Consider the following 24,124-nt stretch of genomic DNA (forward strand, 5'->3'; position numbering starts at 1 on the left):
ACGCAGAGTCAGAGCAGCTCCCCACAGTCAGCCAGCCTCAGACGAGGCTCCCCTAGCAGAAGTGGTGGAGTTGGCAGATCCACCTGTACCTGCCTCATCATCATCTTCGCCCAATGAGGCGATAGCGGGGTCCTCTCACACGATCCCCCAGGATGATGCCAGGGCCCACCAGGAGCTTTTGAAGAGAGTCGCATCAAACCTGGGGCTGGAAGCCAAGGAACTGGCGGAGCCCTTGGGCTCCCTGTTCGATGTGCTAAGTTCAGCAGCCCCCTCCAAGGTGGCATTGCTGGTGCATGAGGGAGTGGTTAAAATTACTAAGGCCTTGTGGCAGACACCCTCCTCCCTGTCCTCCATCTCCAAGTGGGCAGAAAGAAAATACTACGTCCCCGCTAAGGGATATGAGTATCTTTATACCCACCCTGCCCCAAACTCACTGGTTGTGTTGGCAGCCAATGGGCGTGATAGACAGAGCCAACCCAGATCAACTTCTAAGAAAAAGGAGGCAAAGAGGCTTGATCTCTTTGGGAGAAAGATTTATTCTGTGTCCATCCTCTAGCTGAGAGTGGCCAACTATCAGGCCTTACTTGTCTGTTATGATTTTAATATTTGGCAGTCGATGGCAGAGTTTGTGGATTTGCTGCCAGAGGAGCCCAAGAAGGAATTCCTGGCTATCATAGATGCAGCGCTTTGACCAGGGCAGCCCTCCAAGCGGCCTCATATGCGGCAGATTCTACGGCCTGGGCCATGGCTTCGGCCATTTCTCTGCGGTGTGCATCCTGGTTGCAGTCATGGGGCCTGTCAATGGAGGTTCAGCAATCCATCGAGGACTTCCCATTCAATGGCCTGGCACTCTTTTGGAAGAGACAGACAATAAATTAAATGGCCCGAAAGATTCTAGGGCTATCTTGTGCTCCCTGAGCCTTTACATGCCGGCGCTGTGAAGGAAGCAGTTTAAGCTGCAACAGCCCCACAGGTTCAGGAGCCAACCTCAATCAGAGCCCTTCTTGGGGCTATAAGCGCTGGCAAGGTCATAGGCCGGCCACCTTAGCTCACTCGAGCTCTACCCATAAGTAACCGGGTAACAAGCAGGCATTTTGAGGGTGCGCTCGAGCCTGTGTCCTGCGCCTTCCAGCCTGTGTCCTGGATCTAGCACCCCAGTCATTTCCCAACCATTTGTCCCCCTTCCTCCCTACCTGGACCTCTCTAACATCGGACCAGTGGGTCCTCAGCACGGTAGCAGGGAGATATAACCTCTAGTTTATTTCTATCCCCCCTTTCCCACCCTCCCTCCTCGTCCCTCTTCAGGAATCCTTCTCATGAGTATCTGCTCACTCAGGAGGTGCAAGGCTTTCTGTGGTTGGGAGCCGTGGAGGAACTCCCTCTGCATTTGTGGGGGAATGGGTTTTACTCCCACTATTTCTTTACACCAAAAGCCGAGGGGGGGTTGTGTCTGTGCCCCATCCTTGACCTGCGGAGCCTCAACAAGCATCTCAAGAATTTGAAGTTCCTCATGGTCTCCTTGGCCTCCATCATTCCTTCCCTGGATCCGGGAGACTGGTACGCCACCCTTGACCTGAGAGACACTTACTTTCCCATATCGATATTTCACGGACACAGACGGATCCTACGTTTCATAGTTGAGACTGCCCACTAGCAATTCGCAGTGCTCCCTTTTGGCCTATCAATGGCACCAAGGGTGTTTATGAAGTGCATGTCGGTGGTGGAGGCCTACCTCGGAGGTCAGGGTATCCAGATCTGCCCATACCTCGATGACTGGCTCATCAAGGGCCAGTTCAGGTCCAGCACAACGTTGAAACATTGCGAGCCACGTGTCAAGCTCTGAGCCTGTTGATAAACTATCTGTTGGACCGGGATCAGCATTGATTTTTGTTCGTTTATCAGAGAAGTATTCTACTCTGCCCAAGCGAGAGCATTCCTGCCAGAGGCCAGGTTCAGGAAAATGTCAGATCTGATCGTCAGCATCACTGCCCATCTGCTCACCACTGCCTGGGTCTGGCTCAGACATGGCAGCATGCACGTACGTTGTCCGAAATGTGAGACTCAAGCTGCGTCCCCTCCAGATGTGGCTGGCGTCCGTCTACTCCCTGACCAGGCATCACCTGGACACGGTCATGACAATCCTGCCATGGGTACTTACCTCCCTGCAGTGGTGGTCCAACCCAATTCTGGTGTTGGAAGGGGTGCCGTTCGCGAGCCTACAACCGACCCATAGTCTCCCTGATTTCAGATGTGTCCGACCTAGATTGGGGTGCACATCTCAGTACACTACAGACTCTGGGGTTATGGTCTTGAGAGGAGCTCGTATTACATACAAACGTCAAGGAGTTCGGACCCATCCATCTGGTTTGTGGTGTCTCTCACCACCTCACAACTTGGATGCTGGGTGACTGAATCCAGAGGAACAAGCAAGTTTTCTTGGAGAGCAGAAAGCCCTCCACCAGAGCAGCTTACCTGGCAAAGTGGAAGCGTTTCTCCTGCTGTGCATCAGAGCAAAATATCTCCCCGACCCAGTCATCTCTGCAGTCCATCCTGAATTATCTGCTTCACTTAAAGCACCAAGGCCTCGCCTTCTCTTTGATCAAGGTGAACCTGGCAGCCATATTGGCCTTCCACCTCGCATCCTGGGTAGTTTGGTGTTCTTGCATGAGACGTTGATCAGGTTCCTGAAAGGACTTGAAAGACTCTTTCCGCCAATCCGGGACCCGGTATCCCAATGGGACCTCAACCTGGTCCTCTCCAGGCTCACGGGTCTGCCCTTTGAGCCTATGACTTCTTGTTCCCTTTCCCACTTGTCTTGGAAGGTTGCACTCCTTGTAGCTATTACCTTGTTGAGATGTGTCTCCGAGATTAAAGCCCGCACTTTGGAGCGCCCGTACATCTTATTCTACAAGGACAAGATTCAGCTGCGGCCCCATCCTGCATTCCTGCCAAAGGTGGTGTCACACTTTCTTGTCAACCAGGATATCTTCCTCACGACGTTCTGTCCAAAGCCTCACACAACCAATGAGGAGAGGCAGCTGCACACTCGAGCTGTCAGGCGTGCCCTGGCTTTCTACCTGGAATGCCGCAAGCCCTTCCTCAGATCGACCCAGCTCTTCATCGTGAGAGCTGACAGGATGAAGGGTCTTCCGGTGTCCTCTAAGAGGATTTCCAATTGGATCACCGCCTGCATTCGTACTTGTTACAAGTTGGCACAGGCTGTGTCTCCACCGATAGTGATGGCCCACTCAACTGGGGCTCAGGTGTCTTCAGCTGCCTCCCTGGCACATGTCCCTACCCAGGACGTCTGCAGGGCCGCGACATGGTCTTCAGTACACACGTTCACGATGCATTACGCCATCACCCAGCAAGCCAGAGATGATTCATGCTGGATTTGGCAGTGCTGTGTTGCAATCAACACATCCATGAACTTCTACCCGCCTCCAGTGGTACTGCTTGGGAATCATCTACAATGGAATGGACATGAGCAAGCACTTGAAGATAAGACGGTTACCTTTCATAACTGTTGTTCTTTGAGATATGTTGCTTATGTCCATTCCATGACGCACCCTCTTTCCCCTCTGCTGGATTTCTGTCAAGAAGGAACTAAAGGAGTGGGGGAAGCCAGCAGTACCCCCTATACCGGTGCATATGTGCACCGCTCCAGAGGGCTTCAGAGCCGGTCCCCTATGGATACCACTGAGGGAAAGACTTCCTGCACCGGTGCATGCGGCGAGCGCGCACACCTACAATGGAATGGACATGAGTAAGGCTAAGATTGTCGCAGAAGTCACTGAATCCATGACTTTCAGTGACCTCTGTGACATTGGGGGGCCCTGCAACTGACTGGCCAGTGGTGGCAGGGCAATCCCAAACTGCCCAGCCACTGCTGCTGGCAGCCAGGGGCCCCCTGCTGCTGGCAGCGGCAGAGGGACCCCGGAGCTGCTCAACAGCTATGGGCCACCCCCCAACTCCTCCCCCTTCCCACAGCTGCCCAGCCACTTCCGCTGGCAGGGGAACATTGGGAATCATTAAGAAAGGGACAAATAATAAGACAGAAAATATCATATTGCCTTTATATAAATCCATGGTATTCCCACATCTTGAATACTGCGTGCAGATGTGGTCACCCCATCTCAAAAAGGATATATTGGAATTGGAAAAGATTCAGAAAAGGGCAACAAAAAATAATTAGGTATGGAATGGCTACTGTATGAGGGGAGATTAATAAGAGTGGGACTTTTCAGCTTGGAAAAGAGACTAAGGGGGGATATGATCGAGGTCTATAAAATCCTGACTGGTGTGGAGAAAGTAAATAAATGTTGTTTACTCCTTCTCAGAACACAAGAACTAGAGGTCACCAAATAAAATTAATAGGCAGCAGGTTTAAAACCGACAAAAGGAAGTATTTCTTCACACAACACACAGTCAACCTGTGGAACTCTTCGCCAGAGGATGTTGTGGAGGCCAAGACTATAACAGGGTTCAAAAAGAACTAGATAAATTCATGGAGGATAGGTGCATCAGTGGCTGTTAGCCAGGATGGGCAGGGATGGTGTCCCTATCTTCTGTTTGTTGGAGGCTGAGAATGGGCAAGAGGGAAATGGATCACTTGATGATTACCTGTTCTGTTCATTCCCTCTGGGCACCAGGCATTGACCACTGTCAGAAGACATGATATCAGGCTAGATGGACCTTTAGTCTGACCCAGTATGGCCCTTCTTATGTTCTTATGATCCTCTGACCGTTGTTTCATTTATTTTGACTTTTAAGATATGTGCATATAAATGTATTTGCATAATGAATAACAAACTTGATAACCTCCACATTTGGGAAAAAAAAAGTTTTGTTTTGTTTTTTAGCTGGACCATCTATCCCTCCAGTAGTGGCGTATCCTAAAAGAAGCCAGACTAGCACTACAGACAGTGACCTGAAAGAAGATGGAATTCAGACACGGAAATCTAGCAGTAGTGCTGCTGGGGGAAGAGGAATTGCTCCAGCTAGCCCTATGCTTGGAAATGCTAACAATCCAAATAAGGCTGATATTCCTGAACGTAAGAAAAGTTCTGCTGTCCCCAGTGTAAGTGGAAGCATTTATTCTTTAAAGCATATGAACATGAAACACTTTAAAAGTGGGAGGATGTCACTCAACCCAATGGCCTGTCGTTGGTTTTTGCTTTATTTGATTTTTTTAATGCTTTTATCTTCATCTCACTTCATTCCCCAGGAGCAAATGTAAGTATCGCATGTACTTATTTGTATACTGTTTGCTTCAGTCACCTGCCCAGGAACTTAGTTCTTTTGCCTATTGCCATTTTTGAAATACTTCATTAGGGTAGGAACCAGAGGTACATTTTAAATAAATCCAAGGCAAGAAAAGGAACTAAGAGGCTATCCTATGGAGCAGATAGTATGGGTCATGGATGGTCTCTGAAATCCCACCCACTCTTTTGGATTTCCTCCTCCCAAAAAAGGGATCCCGGCTACAGCTTTTATATCCCATATCCTTTTGGATACATTGATAAAAAGGGTCACCTGTACTTTGCACTAGGCATTCCTTAACACATTTTAAAAATGCAATAATACAGATTACTCCATGGACTCCTGCCCTCTGACCAGTAATCAACATATTACCAAACAGCTGTAGCTTTAAAAATTTCCCCTGCCCCCAATAAATAAATAAATACTTATTTGAACTGAGTTTTTGCTTAAATACAGTGCTCAGCTTTGGGACTTGAGTTCTCTTAAAATGATCCTCTGATCTTTCTGCTGCAGTGCTTTGAGCGGATTAGTTTCAGTGAAACTCTCCCACAGTAACTTCCAGATCCTTCAGCTGGTAAGTTACTAGGGAGCTGAGGTTATTCCTCCCTTCAGCACCTATTATCTACCTTAGCTCAGTTCCCAGTCCAGCTTGTCTCCATTCAACTGAACATTTTGTTTGATTGCCAACTTTATAACTAAGGTTGGAAAACAGTTTTCATAATAAGTCTGTTTCCACAAACTCAGAATTTCTGGAACATTCAGCTTCTGCACAGAAATCTTCCTTGCATTGTGAATTTTTAAAAGTATCAACAAAATCTCTTCAGCCATTATCCAGCTTGGGATGGTATATGTTTCTTTAAAGATGCCATCCTGGGCATTGCAGGATCATTGCATGGCAATCCTATTGCACTTGGATTCCATGGTGGCAATATAAAAAGTGGCAGAATTTCCCTAGTGCAAACGTTTTTAGTCCTCTGAGGCCAAAGAGAAGCTCTGCAGGAGGCCTTCAGCCTCACTTATTAGTTGTGTACCAGCAGCAGCACTGCTTCGGTTCCTGGAACCTTCCAGCCAAGTCATTCTCAGCTACAGTCTGGCAATGAACTCGTCCTGCAAGAGGGATCCCCTCCCCTCGCCTTCTGTTCAGCTGTGGTTCATACATCTGCTTTGACAGTGCTATGTGTATTCTTTTGTGACCTTCTTCTCCACCCCCACCCCTCCTTCTTCTGATCAGTGTTAAACTTCCTGGTAATTGTTTGTCTCTCTTGGTGTTCTGGGTTACCTGGTCCCAGAGTGCTAGAGCCTTTAAATTGGTTTTGTCCTACCACTGGCCTTCACTCCAGTAATCTTTTTTTGTTTGGCAGCAGTATGTTTTTGCTCCACACTCAGTATTATTGGTCTTTTTTTCAGCCCTGTTGCATTATAGCCTCAGTGTTTCATTCTTTGGTATTTTGGCTTGCTCTGTTACACCAGCTAGATCCTGACATCAGTAGCTTTATTCCAGTGGTTTCTGGTTTTACATTGTTGTAACTGAAATCAAAATTTGGGCTATAGTGACAGATCCATGGAATACTTGCTTTGTTCATGGTAAAAGGGTCTGACTTGCGCACTGAATCAAACAATGGCACTAATATGATCAGAAACCGGATTATAACACACAGAAGAACGGAGTCATAGTTTGATTCTTTTAATATTTAACCATATAAACTTAACAGGTTTTCCAGTGTGAGGTCTTGTCATTTTTAGAGTTCACTGTTATAACTGGTGTGTATGGGAAGCTGTTACTTCCCACACAGTTCAGGAATTGGCTAGAGAATTTAAGGGCAGTGGTAGTTGGCATGCAGCCAGAAGAAAGTGGGTTGTCTTGTGCTGACCTACCATTCTGAGTGCAAAAAATCCTTCAGGTACAGACGTTCCATCCTGCCTCACTGATTGCATAAAGCCTAAAATTGATAATCCCTTGAGATAACTTCCAAGAAGCAGAATTACTAGTAACTTCTCCTTTCCTTTTTTAAAAAAATTTAAAAAGTAACCACTTTTTTTAAAACAAAGCTACTGCAAAATGGCAGAACTTTGAAACTTGGTATGGGAATAGTCCTTGTTGAAGACTAATGTATGATTTTGAAAAAGTCAAACTCTTTCTTTTTTAACTGCTAGAACCATTAAACAATTGCATATTAAGCTTGTACAGCAGAATATTTTCTAAGTCTGCAAGTATATACTTCAAGGCAAGTGTTGTGCATGTGTGTGCAGCTGATTAGTGTGTGTGGGTTTAGGAAATGTAGAACTTTTGCTTCTAAAGCTGATAGAGCATGCAGGCCCTTGCAAGTCAGATAGCTCTGCAAACCGAACAGCAGTACAGTAAGAATCAGATTAGGTCCATTAGCAAAATACTTCTCAAATTTATTTTGCTTTATAAAGTTGCTGGAAACTAATATGTAGTCTGCTCAATTAAAATCTCAAAAAAAAATAAGGCTTTAGCAGCAACATAATTCTGCCATATTACTCATGCATACTATTCATGGATTGTTTGATATTTCCAAATGTATACCTTATTGCTGTCTCCCAACCTAAAGGGCCTTCAGAATAGTTCAGGATGGCAGTTCAGAGGAAGGCAATTATCGTGGGTGAAAGAGGCTTCGGAACCCTAGCAACAAGAAGAAAGTCAAGGAAAGTGTGGGCCCCTTACTGAATGATGGAGGCAGCCTAGTGACAGAGGATATGGAAAAAGCTAATGTACTCAATGCTTTTTTTGCCTCTGTCTTCACGAACAAGGTCAGCTCCCAGACTACTGCACTGGATAGCACAGCATGGGGAGGAGGTGACCAGCCCTCTGTGGAGAAAGAAGTGGTTCAGGGCTATTTAGAAAAACTGGACGAGCACAAGTCCATGGGGCCGGATGCGCTGCATCCGAGAGTGCTAAAAGAGTTGGCGGATGTGATTGCAGAGCCATTGGCCATTATCTTTGAAAACTCATGGCGATCTGTGGAAGTCCCGGATGACTGGAAAAAGGCTAATGTAGTGCCCATCTCTAAAAAAGGGAAGAAGGAGGATCCTGAGAACTACAGGCCAGTCAGCCTCACCTCAGTCCCTGGAAAAATCATGGAGCAGGTCCTTGAGGAATCAATTCTGAAGCACTTAGAGGAGAGGAAAATGATCAGGAACAGTCAGCATGGATTCACCAAGGGCAAGTCATGTTTGACTAATCTGATTGCCTTCTATAACTGGCTCTGTGGATGAGGGGAAAGCCGTGGACGTGTTGTTCCTTGACTTTAGCAAAGCTTTTGATGCTGTCTCCCACAGTATTCTTGCCAGCAAGTTATAGTAGTATGGGCTGGATGAATGGACTATAAGGTGGATAGAAAGTTGGCTAGATTGTCGGGCTCAACGGGTAGTGATCAATGGCTCCATGTCTAGTTGGCAGCCGGTATCAAGTGGAGTGCCCCAAGGGTCGGTCCTCAGGCCGGTTTTGTTCAATATCTTCATAAATGATCTGGAGGATGGTGTGGATTGCACCCTCAGCAAATTTACAGATGACACTAAACTGGGAGGAGAGGTAGATACACTGGAGGGTAGGGATAGGATACAGAGGGCCCTAGACAAATTAGAGGATTGGGCCAAAAGAAATCTGATGAGGTTCAACAAGGACAAGTGCAGAGTCCTGCACTTAGGACGGAAGAACCCCATGCACTGCTACAGACTAGGGACTGAATGGCTCGGCAGCAGTTCTGCAGAAAAGGACCTAGGGGTTACAGTGGACGAGAAGCTGGATCTGAGTCAACAGCGTGCCCTTGTTGCCAAGAAGGCCAATGGCATTTTGGGATGTGTAAGTAGGGACATTGCCAGCAGATCGAGGGACGTGATCCTTCCCCTCTATTCGACATTGGTGAGGCCTCATTTGGAGAACTGTGTCCAGTTTTGGGCCCCACACTACAAGAAGGATGTGGAAAAATTGGAAAGAGTCCAGCGGAGGGCAACAAAAATGATTAGGGGGCTGGAACACATGACTTTTGAGGAGAGGCTGAGGGAACTGGGATTGTTTAGTCTGCAGAAGAGAAGAATTAGGGGGGATTTGATAGCTGCTTTCAACTACCTGAAAGGGGGTTCCAAAGAGGATGGCTCTAGACTGTTCTCAGTGGTAGCTGATGACAGAACAAGAAGTAATGGTGTCAAGTTGCAGTGGGGGAGATTTAGGTTGGATATTAGGAAAAGCTTTTTCACTAGGAGGGTGGTGAAACACTGGAATGCGTTACCTTGGGAGGTGTTGGAATCTCCTTCCTTAGATATTTTTAAGGTCAGGCTTGACAAAGCCCCGGCTGGGATGATTTAGTTGGGGATCGGTCCTACGTTGAGCAGGGGGTTGGACTAGATGACCTCCTGAGGTCCCTTCCAACTCTGATATTCTATGGTTCTCTTGCAAACTTTCTGCAAATGTGCTATGACATCTTTAGAAGAATCAACAAGTGACTCCTTGAAAGCCACTCACCTTCTCTCCTTCCTCTGGTTGTGTCTCCGACTGTAGCTGATTGTACATGCAGCTAACTCGTCCAACGCAGCTGCAGCAGCTGCCAGCCCAAGCTTCTCTTCAGTATGCTCATGGTGCTCAGCTCAGCCTTTGATGGCATCAGAGGATGCTCCTTATTCCCAGAAATATGTAGCCACCACCTTCAAGTGTACTCTGCAAAGTCCCACTCATGGGATTCATTCTTGTAGCAGTGCCAGTTAGAGAGGTCACTCACCCCTCCTGCTCCCCCCTGCATTCCTCTGTGTTCTCCGGGTATGCCTATAAAAGGGAATGTGCCCATTGCCACCGCAACTCCATCCAGCTGCCACAGCAGACAGATGTGAACTTCTGTGGATCCACTGAACCTGAATTTTCTCTCTTGAAGAATAGAGTGTCTTAGCTTAGTGTGTGTTTGTTTAGTTTTAAATTCAGCTTAGGATATGTCTGACTTAACATGCTGCAGCGGCACCACTGTTTTGCTTCAGTGTAGACACTATGTGCTCCAACAGAGAAGAGCTAGAAAAAGGGGGTGGAGAGGCTCAGCTGTCAATCTATCATATAGTGGCTCAAAAAAAAATATTTGGGAACAAACGAGTTCATGAATTATTGTGCCAAAAGATGTACATCATACAGCACGCAGGGCAGTGTTGCCAAGTTAACCGTGCTGTTACAACCTTTTGTATTGACTGGCAAGTTTAATGCATCGTTAAGGTTGCAAAGTTAAGTTTTCATTTTCATATGCAGGTATGTGTAAAATGCATTGGCAGATTCCTGTGGTCTTTATACAGACAAACTCCCACTAAAGTCATTATATGTTATAAGTGAAAGCTCTGTAGAAAGCTTGACGCAATTTCTGTAGCAAGGCCTCTGGTTTCTTAGCAATCCAGGGCAGCAGACTAGAGGTTTTCCGGCAGCTTCAGATAAATTAAAAATTGTTTCATACTGAATTTAATATGAAAGTGAATAATACAATTAGTTCACAATTTGCTGTTGCTTAATTTGGTGTTAAATTCAACTTTTTACACTTCCTCTCAATTTTTATCTTTCACCACTATGTCATGTATTTTTCTATCTTCAGCTGGCTGTTTTGCCTACAATGTTCAGTAAGTTAATGCAGTGTTAACTTTTAAGCCTAATAATAATAAACATTAACACCCCATTCAAATGAATGGTGACTGTTCATATTTAGAGCTGTTATTTCAGCTATTGGCAGGCTTGAGCACATGACTCTGCATCAGCTTATAACCAGTTCAGCTTTTTAAAGTCTGTAGCAAGTGCTAGAAATTTCTTTTAAATGAGACCTTGGATTCAAGTGTACAGTTCTGAAGAAAGATGGATTTTTCGTATATTCTGCAGCTGTGGAACTGTGGGGAATTTGGAACCTGATTATAAACAGATATGTATCAGAACGTTGCCTGAGAAAGGACTGCAAAGAGCTGTCTGATATATTGAACAACAGGTTTTTTTACTGACCCCCTCTTGGAACCTTTTTCAACTTGAAAAGTTTGTCAGTGGCTACTGTCTTTTTCTTCTTAGGCCCATTTTTCCTCAGTATCTTTTTACCTTTTATTCCATGAGAAACTACTGTAGTCATTCGTTTTTATGCGGAACCTTATCTCAAATTCTTTTTTAAAATGCACTGAGTTTCCCTTGTCTATCACAGGCAGTAATTCTCTAAAGAACTAGAGCGGATTAGTTAAGCACTATGTCCTCTTCCTAAATTCTTACTGGCAATCTGTAATTGACACCGGCTTGTCCATGTGTTCACTGATAACACCCCTTAGACTGGTTTCCAAGATTTTTCCCAGCAATGGATGTTTAAACTCGGTAACCTCTCTTGTGTCATGCTTTGTCCCTCAGTCCTTTTTAAAAACAAAGCACAGTAATGGATTTATTTTCCAATCCTATGGAATGTATCCAAAATCCAGTGAACTAGAATGAGAAGGGGGGAGTCAGAGATTCACCAGTTTTCTTGCTTGCTTCCGCTAAAACCCATGGGTGCATGTTTATCTGGATCTCATGCTTTTTCTACATTAAGTGCATCTAACTCTTTTTTTTATATGTATATAATTCTGTTATCTGTGCACTACCTAGCTCCTCAGTCGTTCCTGGAAAATTGACCACCAAGTTGGGCATATCTCCACCCTCTTCCTCTGCAAAGACAGAGGCAAAGTAATTAATTCTATTTCTTTATCCCCCTCTAAGGTCTCCATTTTCATTTTAAGTGGCCCCGTGGTTCTCTTGTCTTCTGTCTAATGTTTTTGTGTATTTTTATATTTGAAAAATGTCTTAACTGAGATTTTCTGGAATTTGCTTTTTTTATTTTAATTGTTCATTATTGGTTTCAGAACTTTAGACTCCTTTATGGCATTAGTATTTTTAAGAGCTGTTATTTATTTACTTCCCCACTGTACTTAGCCACATCTGTTTGTTTCTGATAGATCTTCACTTTTCCTGTCAGTTAACTTGTTTGGGGTTTGATTCAGTTTCAGAAAAGTGTTTTAAGAAAAGAAAATAATTTCCACATTCTAAAAGTCATAAAATATCTTTCAAGAATATCTGGTAAAGGAACTACAGATCTAGATTAACTTCCATAAAATTCTCATTTTTATTTACATCAACAGTTGAGGGCATTTGTGATTAAAGTTAAGCTTACTCTATTAATTCTTGTTGAGTAGTCAAAATAAAATGAAATTGTGTTTCAAACAGTTCATTCATCTTAGCACTTTCTTATAAAGACCAGCAGTGTCACCATAACTAAAGGGTATTTCTGTTTATCTTACCTAATTTGGAAACAAATCAATGTGTAATGCTTTTACTATAAGCTGTAGAACAAATTATAGCATAAATTTAAGGAAAATAAGCTCTTCAACCACATATTGTTGATATTGATTTTCCTTGAGTCTTGCACAAACTTTTTGGGTGGATTAACACACATTGTATCTTTAATTGTAGAATAATACTGCACCTGGGGCAATGACACGCCGCAATACATACGTTTGTAGCGAGAGAACCACTGCAGATAGACATTCAGTAATCCAAAATGGCAAGGAGAACAGGTATGAAATTTCTCAAAGAAAAATCTGCTGTACTTGTTTTCTCATGCTTCAAAAAAGTTGTTGTATATGATTCAAAGTGAAGCAATACCATTAAGTGTTACGTTTTTCTCTTAAAGGTAAGTACGTATCCACAGCTCATGGATACTTGCAAGTATTTTAAATTTTTGCAGTATGTAGACCTGCAGTATTCTACTAAGGTTCCCAAAATTTGTAGATACTAACTTATGGACCGTGATCATATGTTCTGTGGTTGGTTAGCCTATGCGCACAGGTTATAACTTGAATCATTCAGTCATTCTTCTGGATATTTGGACAAGGAATGCTCTGTTTCAGTAAAAGATTTTTGGTTTTAGAAAATTAAAGAAAGGCATCTATTTGTATTAGAGGCCAAATAAAAACCCGCCTGAAAATGGTAGTGTGTGTGTGTCTGTCTGTACATATTCCACTCTATGCCGTGCTCATTATCTTGCCAATGGAGTGTCATATTTTAGAAAATCGCTGATTTACTCTAGAAAAACTGCCTTCAGACCAGATAACAGTGTGGGGCCTGTTACTTATATTGTAGAATTTGCAGGCTCAATTTGCCTCCATCATATCATGAAACATTAAAATTTAACATAATCCTACCCTGTCGGGGGTAGAAGGAGGGAAAGGAAGAGGAACGTATCAGTGTGAGCATCCCCTTCACCCACAGAGGCAGCTTGTCAAGTAGGATATTTGGAGCACATGTGATTTCTTTATTAGCTGGAGTGCAAGTCAAGAACCCAGCCCAGTCCCCCATTACTGTGCTGCCTGGAGCTTTACTGGCTCTAGAAACTGCCAAGTGGGGGGTTAATTTTGTTTTTCTGTCAGGAATTGGGGTGAATTTTAACTACAACCAGTTGAATTTGAAGCCTGCACCAGTTAGTTACAGTTGTATGATTCTGCCCTCCAGGTGGCTACAATCTGTGGCAAGTAATTGAACAAATGGGACTGTAAAGAAGCAAAGCTCCTCTCTGAGGACATGTCTACACTACAAACTTAAGTCGTTCTTTGTTAGTATCCACAGTTATTACTGCAGTTTTTCATGCTCACGCTACCCTTCTATCGATGGCGCGCATCTTCACCACGCGCACTTCATTACATTGACTTACGAGCAGCAGTGTGGGGGCTGAGAGCCTGGGCTCTCAGCTCGGCACACAGCTCCCCACTGGGAGCTCGGCTGCCCCTCTGGGCACCGCCAGGCTCCCAGCTGCCTAGAGCCCGGGAGGCAGCAGGGCTCCTAGCCGAAAGCAAGGAATCTACCAGCCTTTCTTGTCAATTTTACAGCTCCAGCATGGATCTGTGAAATGGACAAGAATGACAGCCAACAGCCAATATAAGTAACGCAGTGTCTGCATGGATGCTGTGTCACCCTAACTACACAGGCCTACACTTCTCATGGAGGTGGTGTTATGTCAGTATAGTAAGGCACTGACATCGGCGGGAGCAAAGCTGTAGCGTAGACACTGACATAATTAGGTCAATGTAAGCTGCCTTATGTTAACCTAACTCTGGCTTGTAGACCAGGCCTGAGTGAGTGTTCATATACTGTTCATACGCAAATACGGGCTGTCTCCCTAAATTAGGTTTCAGAGTAGCATCTCTGTTAGTCTGTATCCGTAAAAAGGAAAGGAGTACTTGTGGAAATTTGTTAGTCTCTAAGGTGCCACAAGTACTCCTTTCCCTAAACTAGGTGACTGTTAAGTTTGAGGGGAGTTACATTATGCAGGAGATTTGAGGTTGCCAGTCAAATCAATGGTGGTAATTTTTTTGCTGGATATCTGGGAAAAAAACAAATAGCTCCCTTCTCATCAGTTTCTTTCCATTGATCCCTATTTTGGGATCTTTCTGGTAGAGGAAGGGAACAGGCACTTACTGCAGTCACTGTGTGGCGTTGCCGTCATTTCACAAAGGGTATGGCTTTGCCTCCTGCTTTCTTCTCCAGCAGCATGTAAAAGAAGAGGGACTGAGTTGGACGTGCTGAATGAAGGTTCGGCATCATCTCCACTGGTGTCTGGGATAAGGGACATGACTCTGACCTTTTGTCTCCTCCCACTGGCCTTCAGCAAGCCTGGCAGGAATTAGGGAGAGTTAAAACCTAAGTCTAATTTGACTCTGCACACCTCTCTTTTCCCCCTGCCAACCTGGCCAACTGGGCCTGTAATTGACTAGTATGCAAATTACAGCCCTATTAAATAGTGGTGTCTGGCTATCTCTTCCTCCATTGACTAGTCCTTGTTAATATTACTAAGTCTTTGCTTGAGTTAAGGAAAGGGATGGAAAACCTTTTTAATTTAAGATATGTTAATGTGTTTTTCTGGACAAGTTCTTTTTAAACATGATGCTGCATGCAACCAAAACGATGTCCAAAATGTACAGTTCTGAATAGTTGCTGTACCACTTTAGAGATACGCCACCAGGTATCAATCCAAACACATCTTTTCACTCACCTTGCACGCAAACTGCTTGATTATATTCTGCATTTATTAATCTTGATCTTAAAACTGCTTTCCTGATATTTCAGTAGCTTCAGCATTTTAATAGCTCTGAGGTAAACAATAGTCATTAGAAATATTCATACAATGCATGTGAAAATGTGTCCCTTCATACCATTGTTTGTTAGAGCTCATTACTTGCTTAGTTAGGTAGTCTGCTCAGTTTCTTTTATAATCCATCTTTAAATTAGCACTCTGTTTTGCAGCATCTTCTGGTCTATGAGGTCTTAACTTGAAATAAACTTTCAGGTTTAAGAGATTCCAGTGTTATCCTCTTGGTCTTCTGCTAGAAGCAGCTTCATTCTGTATTGCTGAGAAATTGCTCCTTTGTCTTTTCTGGCTTTGACTTTCTCAGTATTAAAACCATGCTTCAGTAGACTTCATTTTGTCCAAAGTCAGTGCTATGTGCTACATAGCAATAAATAAACCTGTGTGTTGGCCCCACGGACCTTCATAGACACATACTTTATATTCTGTAACTTATCTTCACTTTCAAAAATGCTAAACAGTCCTGCCTTCTGCAGCTGTCATTAGGGAGGGAAGTTTCTATTCTTGATCAGAGTGTAATGCAAGTAGAAAAACTATTCCAAACTTCAAATTTGTTAGGACATACTTTGTGTCCTCATTAAGGCATTTATACTGTTGATGTCAGAAATTTCACATTAGCTTTTACCACTTTTTACTTTTGGTTAAAACATGTTGGACTTGCTGTTATGGAGTCTATCCTTTGATATAACAACTTCTTTATTGGGTTCCATAAATAGAGGTACCACGGTAACTAGCAAGATCAATAAGTGTTCATTAAAAATACTAAAGTTTGACAGAATAAAACACAACATTGTTAAGTTTGTCTTTATAACTGGAAATTCCTGGTTGTGATTCAGTGGATTTCACTATTTGTGCATGTAATAGTACATCTTAGATTGGCACAGTCTGAGAATTGCTGTAGAGGGTAATAGAATCAAATCTCAATATACGTGGTAGCTGTTGTTGGACATAAGCTTGACTGATTTAGCATCTTTTAACACAGATTGCCGTAAATGCAGTATTGATTGGATCTAGAATAAATGCTGCTTTTTCAGTTCTTTTAATCTCTCCAATACTCTTATCTCTGAACTCTGTGAAAGATAAAACTCTAGAAAGATCTGTGATGTTTTTCTTAGATGGGATTCTGAAGTAGAAACTTTATTTGAATTCAGGGTTTCTTTAGAAATGGGTTTTGTGGCTTTCAAATTGCACTTCTCTGTGATAGGAATTATTGTAAGGGAGAACGGCTTTAAAGAACATTTCAGCTAAGATTTTAGGTTTACTATAATTGAGGATATTGAGAATAGTGACCCGCTGAAGACCTGACGAGCTCTTCTAATGTCAGGAGAGAACGTGTGTATATATAAAAGCTTAAATGTGTTTCATGCCTTTCTTTACAAAACATGTTATCCCACCATATGCTGCATACTCGTGTTTTTTTACACATTGAGTTTTGACACAGGCAGCATATTTTAAGAAAAAATAATCAATTAGTGTAGGGACCAAATATAATGCCTTCCAAAGAGCTACTCTTTTTCCCACTCAAAACATCCCAGCTTGCACCACAGTTTGTCACAACTGTGGAAAACTGTTGGAGGTGGCTTATGGGGTTCGTGTGAGTACATTGTTTGCAACACCTCGCCTTTTTTTATAAAGATTTTTATTGTAACAAAGTAGTAGTATATCACAAAAGAAACAGTTGCAAAACCATGTTAGGCGCAAAGTACTTAATCGTTGCCATCACCGGTGTGCAGCAAGCTTACAAACCAAAAAAGCAGTCCTAGCAGCAAGATATGACAGCACCAGGAAAATGACTTCTGGCAAAGGTGGGATACAGAAGATTCTGAGGGAGAAAGCTCAAATGTTAAGCATCTGTTTGGAGGTAGGGGACCCAGTTTCTATAAATCTAATAATGCCCTTAAAGATAAATAAAATTTAGAACAAATAATCCCCAAAAGGGGAAACAGTCAGTGTATCTTTATAATAAATTATACAAATTAAGTTTTGAACCTCCAGTGATCAGGTGTTTCAGGATTATTTATCCGTTAAAAAGTGTTTATCTACTTGAGATGCTTGCTATTGAGATTAAGACCTCTCATGCAGCTCTGTGTTCATCCTCCCACAATTTCCTAACTCCCTGGTGTTGAAAATTTTAATGAAAGGCAAAATGGGTTGGGCTTCTTATTAAAATAAAACCATTAATAAAAAAGAAGTGATTATAGACAGGTATGCTGATGTATTCATCTGGGAAAAAACAGGAATGATAAAATAACATATCAGATCCATTCAGTGAAAGGCTTTTTAAAAAAAATTACCCAATTTACGTAAGAAAAAGCTCTATTAAAAATGACTGGCATGTTGACTCTGAAACTTTTTTCAAAGCATGCTAAATAATCTCTAAATCTATAGTAGGCAGCTGATAGTCTAACTCAGGAGTTCTCAAACTGGGGGGTCAGGACCCCTCAGGGGGATGCGAGGTTATTGCATGGGGGGGTCACAAGCTGTCATCTTCCACCCTAAACCCCGCTTTGCCCCCAGCATTTAAAATGGTGTTAAATATTTTAAAAAGTGTTTTTAATTTTTAAGGGAGGTTGCACTCAGAGGCTTTCTATGTGAAAGGGATCACCAGTACAAAAGTTTGAGAACCACTGATGTAACTGAACCAGCATCCTTACAGATCTTCTGGAGTTCTGACTTAACTGAATGACACAGACTCCAGAGCTTGTGCCCCCAATATCTGTAGCCACAAGGGCGTTTCTTAAATGTAAACGTATGTAACTTTTTCTTTTGATCACATGGAACAGCAGGTTTGGAACTCCTGTTGCCAGATACTGAGTTTCTTCCCTGAGCCTGAACAATGCTTATATTTTACCACCTAGTTTAAACTATGAGGCACCACATGACAGCCATCCATCCTTTTTGCTGAAGAAGATTCAATAGACCTTCCTTCAAAGCATGAATGTTAATCAATGTACTGCTTAATAATCCCCAAGTACAAAGTACTCTCGAACAATCTTGTCCCTTGCTCTTCACAGAGATATTGAACTGCCATTCCAGCACTCCAACACCCCAGTCCTTGTAGCAGAGTAGACTCATGAGTAGGATAAACTCATTTTTAATTTTAATTAATTAATTTTTTATTTTTTTGCTATTCAGCATAGATATCCTAAGCCTTCAAGTCTGGGTTATGTCCATTAAGTCCTCAAACCATTACAGTGGTTGAGGTTTATTAAAATGAGTGTCCCACTGGAAGAGCAAATTTTAAAAAAACCTGGACACTTTCAAGCAGCAGCAGAGTACTTGACTGTAATTACTGTTCACCCAGGAGATCATTCCCAATCATTAGACCTGGGGTGTTAAGAATGTTTTTAAAAAAAGCATTTTTCATAGGAAAAATAACTGATACAACCTGCACCTTTATTTCAAATAATACTTTGGTGCAGATCACTAAGAATTTCAAGGCCCAAGCTTCTATACATCTAACTAGTCAAGACAGGTGTCCACAACAAATGCATTGACAGCATTAGCAATTGTCACATTGCAGAAAAGAACAGTTTAAAAAAACAAATAAGTTTTAGTCAGTGTAGAATAGTTAATTGCTCTAGCTCCTATGCAAGTGATGGTAATGCTTATATTCTCTTTGACACAAGACAGATGTTTGTGAGAAGAAGTGTTTTCTTTTCACTATACACAGTAGTTTGCACTTTGTCATTGGTCCATCATGCTGTTCTTTCTGCCTCTGCCTGAACCCAAACCCCCTCGCAGCCTGACAGAAATGTTCGCTTATGCAGCTAGCCCTGCTTCAGTTTGTACCACCTCCTCCTCCAGCATTCGGCTGCGACATCAGAAGTCAATGTCCGTGTCAGCCTCTGTGCACACGAAGATGATGTTACCTCCAATAAACAATGACGCAGATAACTTCAAGCTTATGTAAGAAAAACTGAAATAATTGTGAAACTAAGTTTTACCTGCTTTTTAACTTTGTGCTGTGGAATTTTAGTCTTAGATTTGTTCTAGACTGTATTTTCTGCAAGATGTTTCCAAATTTTTAGTTTTGTTTACATTTATTGTTTTGTGGTGTTTGTGATATCCTACCATAGTGAACATTTAATACTTTTTTCTTACTACTAAAATGATAAAAAATCCCCCTGTTCTTGAACACTTTGTGGGGGGATTATATTCTAATCTTTTTGTACTGTTAGGAATTTTAATATTTTCAAGTAGATTGCTGGTATATAGAGTTCTGTTACAAGATGTTCACAAATTAGCAAAGTTCTCCACAGGCATAGAAAGGAGAAAGCAAGGTTATACATTATCCATTTCCCTCACACACACCTGGAAGGAAGATCGTCCTTCCTTCTTTCATCAGTCTTGTCAGTGAAAATCTGTATGCACAGTTTCCTCTAATTCCCAACTGGCTTGCTCAATATTACATTTTTCTAAATGCACAGATTTGTGTTTAGACTTTCTTTATTCCTAACTTTTTGTAAAATATTACTTGATTCTGTAATGTGATGTAGTAACTTTTTGGTTTTTCTGCCATGGCCTATATAAGGATGTCTTTAAGCGTACTGTATTGTAGAATTTACGGTTGCACATTTGTAGGTATGCATTTGTTCCTGCAAAACTTTGGTGTTTCTGTAAAAGATAATATGAAACTGTATAATATGTTTTTGTTTCCTTCTGTAGCACTGTTTCTGATCAAAGAACTCCTGTTGCTTCAACTCATAGCATTAGCAGTGCAACTACACCTGATCGCATTCGTTTCCCAAGAGGAACTGCCAGTCGCAGCACTTTCCATGGTCAACTCCGAGAGCGACGTACTGCTACATACAATGGACCACCTGCCTCACCCAGTCTATCCCATGAAGCAACACCCCTTTCACAGACTCGGAGCAGGGGCTCCACTAATCTTTTTAGTAAATTAACTTCAAAACTAACAAGAAGGTAAGGCTTGTTTTAAAATAACAGCTGTAATAGTGAGAATTTTTCTTCGCTTAAGTACTTCCCATTCTCCAAATACTTTTTTGCTGCAGTTCAGTTCTATTCATATTCATTGAACAACGTGTTTGAGCTATTTCTGGAATTTGAAATGCTAGATGTATTAGTTTTTGAATTTTTTTGAGTTCTTTAGATCTTTGAAAGCCATTGTTCTTATAGTTTATAATTATAGTCAAATTAATTTCTATAGGGTTACATGGGTTATAAGTTGGCAGAATTTGGCCTATCATACTTCCTGCTAGGAAACATAATCAACATGTCTCACCTTGATCTGTAACATACTTGGGCTTTTATCCTGCAGAGATTTACTCACATGGGTTAACTTGACTGTTCATTGCAATGGTGTGGTCTGTCACTAGGACTGATTTCTGTCTGGAGTTTAATGACAGATGGGGCTAAGGAGCTATAAAGCTAGACTTGTCAACTTTCTAGTCACACAAAACCAAACACCCTAGACCTGCACCTTCTCCGAGGTCCTGGCCCTGGCCACTACATTCCCCCTCCCTCAGTGGCTTGCTCTCCCCCACCTCACTCACTTTTACTGGGATGGGGCAGGGGGTTGGGGTGCGGGAGGGCTGGAGGACTCTGGGAAGGGGACAGAAATGAGAGGTTCAGGGTGTAGGAGGGGGCTTCAGGCTTGGCAGGGAGTTGGGGTGTGGAAGGGGGTGAGGGCTCCGGCTGGGGGTGTGGGCTCTGGGGTCGGGCCTGGAATGAGGGGCTCAAGGTGGGGGAGGGGGCTCTGGGTTGGAGCAGGGGGTTGGAGTGCAGTGGGGTGAGGGTTCTAGGCTGGGGGTGCAAGCTCTGGGGTGGGGCCGGGAATGAGTAGTTTGGGGCTCGGGGTGGGGCGTGGCTTTACCTCGAGCAGCTCCCGGTCAGTGGTGCAGCGAGGGGGCTAAGGCAGGCTCCAGAAGCAGCCAGCAGGCCTGGCTCCTAGGCAGGGCGCTAGGAGGCTCCATGCGCCAGTCTCACCTGCAGGCACTGTCCCGCCCTCTCCCCAAGCTCCCATTGGCTAGTTGCTAGCCAATGGGACTGCATAGCCGGTGCTCAGGGCGCGGGCAGCACACGGAGTCCCGTGGCTCCCTCCCCTAGGAGCTGGACCTGCTGGCTGCTTCCGGGGCGCAGCACAGTGCCAGGCAGGACAGGTAGGAACTAGCCTGTCTTAGCACCGCAGCACCATCGACCGGACTTTTAACGGCCCGGTCGGTGGGGCTGACCAAAGTCATCAGGGTCCCTTTTTGACCGGGTGTGCCAGTCGAAAACCGGAAACCTGGTCACTCTATAAAAAGCTGCCCTAATTTTTGAAAGAGTCAGCCTCGCCTAAAAGCTCAGTTTAAACAGAAGCCGGCTCAACTCTTGAAAGATTTATTTGTGTGGCGCTTAGTTTAGGCATAGACCTGACTTAGTCTTAAACTTTATAGCCTACCCAAGGAGCTTAGCCTAAGCAGAGGCTTGCTCCTGTTTTGAGGGTTTTTACTTCAGCAGGAAGTTACAACGTTCTGAATTTGCCATTGGTAACTTAAGTTTCTTCTGCTCTCACAGGAACTAAAATTTAAAAATCATATCTTTCATATACATCTTAAACATTCCAGAATTCTTTATTTTCCTCTTTTTGGTATCTGAGCTGAAGACCTATAGTTCATGCATGTTAGAGCACTGCATGACATTTGTGTGTTCATCTTCGAGCTTATGTGTACTTTTTTTGCAGGAGTGAGGCTTTGGGTCCTATACACACACCTTCTGATTCTCTCCTACCTCTGTTGTGCCTTTAGTAGCCTAATCTTGCTAAATGATTTATAGACTATTCCACTTGAATCTTTGACTACTTGTTTTGTACTAGGCGTATACCCCACAAACATTGACCCATTCACTTACTTTCCTTTTTATAACCTTGTATACACTATTTCTCAGTCTTCTATCCTTTCTTCAGAACTATGTGGGCTAAGTCAACCTAATGTTTCCTTATATCTAACTAGCGATTCCAGTATGGGGAATTTTTGCTTTAAAATGTAGAAGTTTTCTTTGGCAAATCCAAGGCGCCTCAGTCTTGTATTTGGTAAGCTTTTGCCCTGCTCCAAGTTCTCCCCTCTCTGCTGTACATTATTTTGAAAAATTACCAGGTTAAAGAGGGGAGATGTGTGGAGATTTTTTTTATCATTAAGATGTCTATTTTTATCTCAGTAACTTTTACCTATAAATGTTGGCTTAGAAAAAAGCTTTACTTATTCAAACATTAGATCCTTTTGGAGCATCTTCTTCTGTCTGTACTATTGCTAGTTTTATAATGCCCTTTCTTAATGTTTCCATCTACCATTAAAAATGTGGATGTATTCATGTACTATGAATTTGTAAGCTTTGAGCCCTGCTCCTGGAACCTATTAGCGAGCATTGTCAATTATTTAGAATATAATTAAGCTTGTAAAAGCTTGAACTCTGGTTTTTAATTCACAGCAAAATAGCTTTTGGCCAGACCCCTTTTGACAGTAAATAATTCCACTATCTGGGGATTATTTAATAAACTGCACAAATGAAATACAAAATGTCAATTTCTTGTTACATACTATGTATTAAGTATGCATTCAGAAGCCCTGTTCAGAATCAGGCCCCCATCTTGCTTGGTGCTGTACAAACTCATAGGAAGGCACCCCATCCCTAAGGACTCAGCACTTCGTTTCTTCTTTTTCACCTTTGCAGAAAAACATCCTTTTAATCTTAATCTTTTCATATCCTGCTTCATTTTTCCTATGGGTAAACTCTTGTGACAATAAATTACTTATATTAAGGAGTGGGCAATTTCACACTTTTGCCGCTAAATATAAATGCATCGTTGAGGCAGTTTGTGACAGGTTGGGTCAAAGAGACCCCCTTGGGACTGCCACCTGATGTGCTGACACTACCTCTGAGCCCATTTTCCCTGGCAGCTTGGGACTTCAGAACCCTGCCTTGTTGAGCCAGACATGCTAGTTTGCTCCAACACAGACCCAGGGTCTGAACTACGTCCCCCAAAAGCTGCAGACTTAACTGAAGACTGCTTAGAAAGTGCTCCTGTCTCTAGCACCCAGATACCCAGTTCCCAATGGGATCCAAACCCCAAATAAATCCGTTTTACTCTGTATAAAGCGTATACAGGGTAAACTCATAAATTGTCTTCCCTCTAGAAGTGGTTCCAAGTAATGACAGACCAAACAAAATAAATTACCAAGCAAAATAAAAAAAAAACACGCAAGTTTCAGCCTAATACAGTGAAATACAGTCTGCTCTGTGAAAGAAGCTTATTGGAACATCTCTGAGGGTGAGACTTACCTGCATTTAGTTTCCTACTGCATTAGGCTTAGACTTGCATGTTTTTGTTTTATTTTGCTTGGTAATTTATTTTGTTCTGTCTGTCATTACTTGGAACCACTTAAATCCTACTTTTTATACTTAATAAAATCGCTTTTTGCTTATTAATTGACTCTGAGTAAGTAAGTAATTCTTGGAGGAGCAAACAGCTGTGCATATCTCTCTGTCAGTGTTCTAGAGGGAAGACAATTTATGAGTTTACCCTGTATACGCTTTGAGTTAATGAGAAATGAGTTAATTTTGGAGCTATTCAACTACAAAAGTTGAGATTTTTTTTTCCTGTCTGAAATACATAGGGCAATAGACAAAAAATCAATCCCTTTGTAAGTGCATACAGTGCTACAGTTTACGAATATTTTTAAACTGGTATACATTTGAATTCATAATATTTAGTGATGACTCTCTTCAGAAGAAATGTT

The 24,124-nt window shown here is 42.7% G+C and overlaps 1 protein-coding gene across 5 annotated transcripts in view; it reads left to right on the forward strand.

Annotated features, from left to right (window-relative positions):
* MARK3 (microtubule affinity regulating kinase 3) overlaps positions 1 to 24,124 on the forward strand; it is a 112,616-nt gene that overhangs the window by 77,583 nt on the left and 10,909 nt on the right. For all 5 annotated transcript variants that reach the window (XM_077819426.1, XM_077819424.1, XM_077819425.1 and 2 more), the window contains 3 exons: positions 4,863 to 5,080; positions 12,719 to 12,822; positions 20,055 to 20,312. In XM_077819426.1, coding sequence (XP_077675552.1) covers positions 4,863 to 5,080; positions 12,719 to 12,822; positions 20,055 to 20,312 — 580 coding nt within the window. The remainder of the gene's footprint in view (positions 1 to 4,862; positions 5,081 to 12,718; positions 12,823 to 20,054; positions 20,313 to 24,124) is intronic.

Source organism: Eretmochelys imbricata, chromosome 6 (assembly GCF_965152235.1).
Source record: "Eretmochelys imbricata isolate rEreImb1 chromosome 6, rEreImb1.hap1, whole genome shotgun sequence".
NCBI classification, from domain to species: domain Eukaryota; kingdom Metazoa; phylum Chordata; order Testudines; family Cheloniidae; genus Eretmochelys; species Eretmochelys imbricata.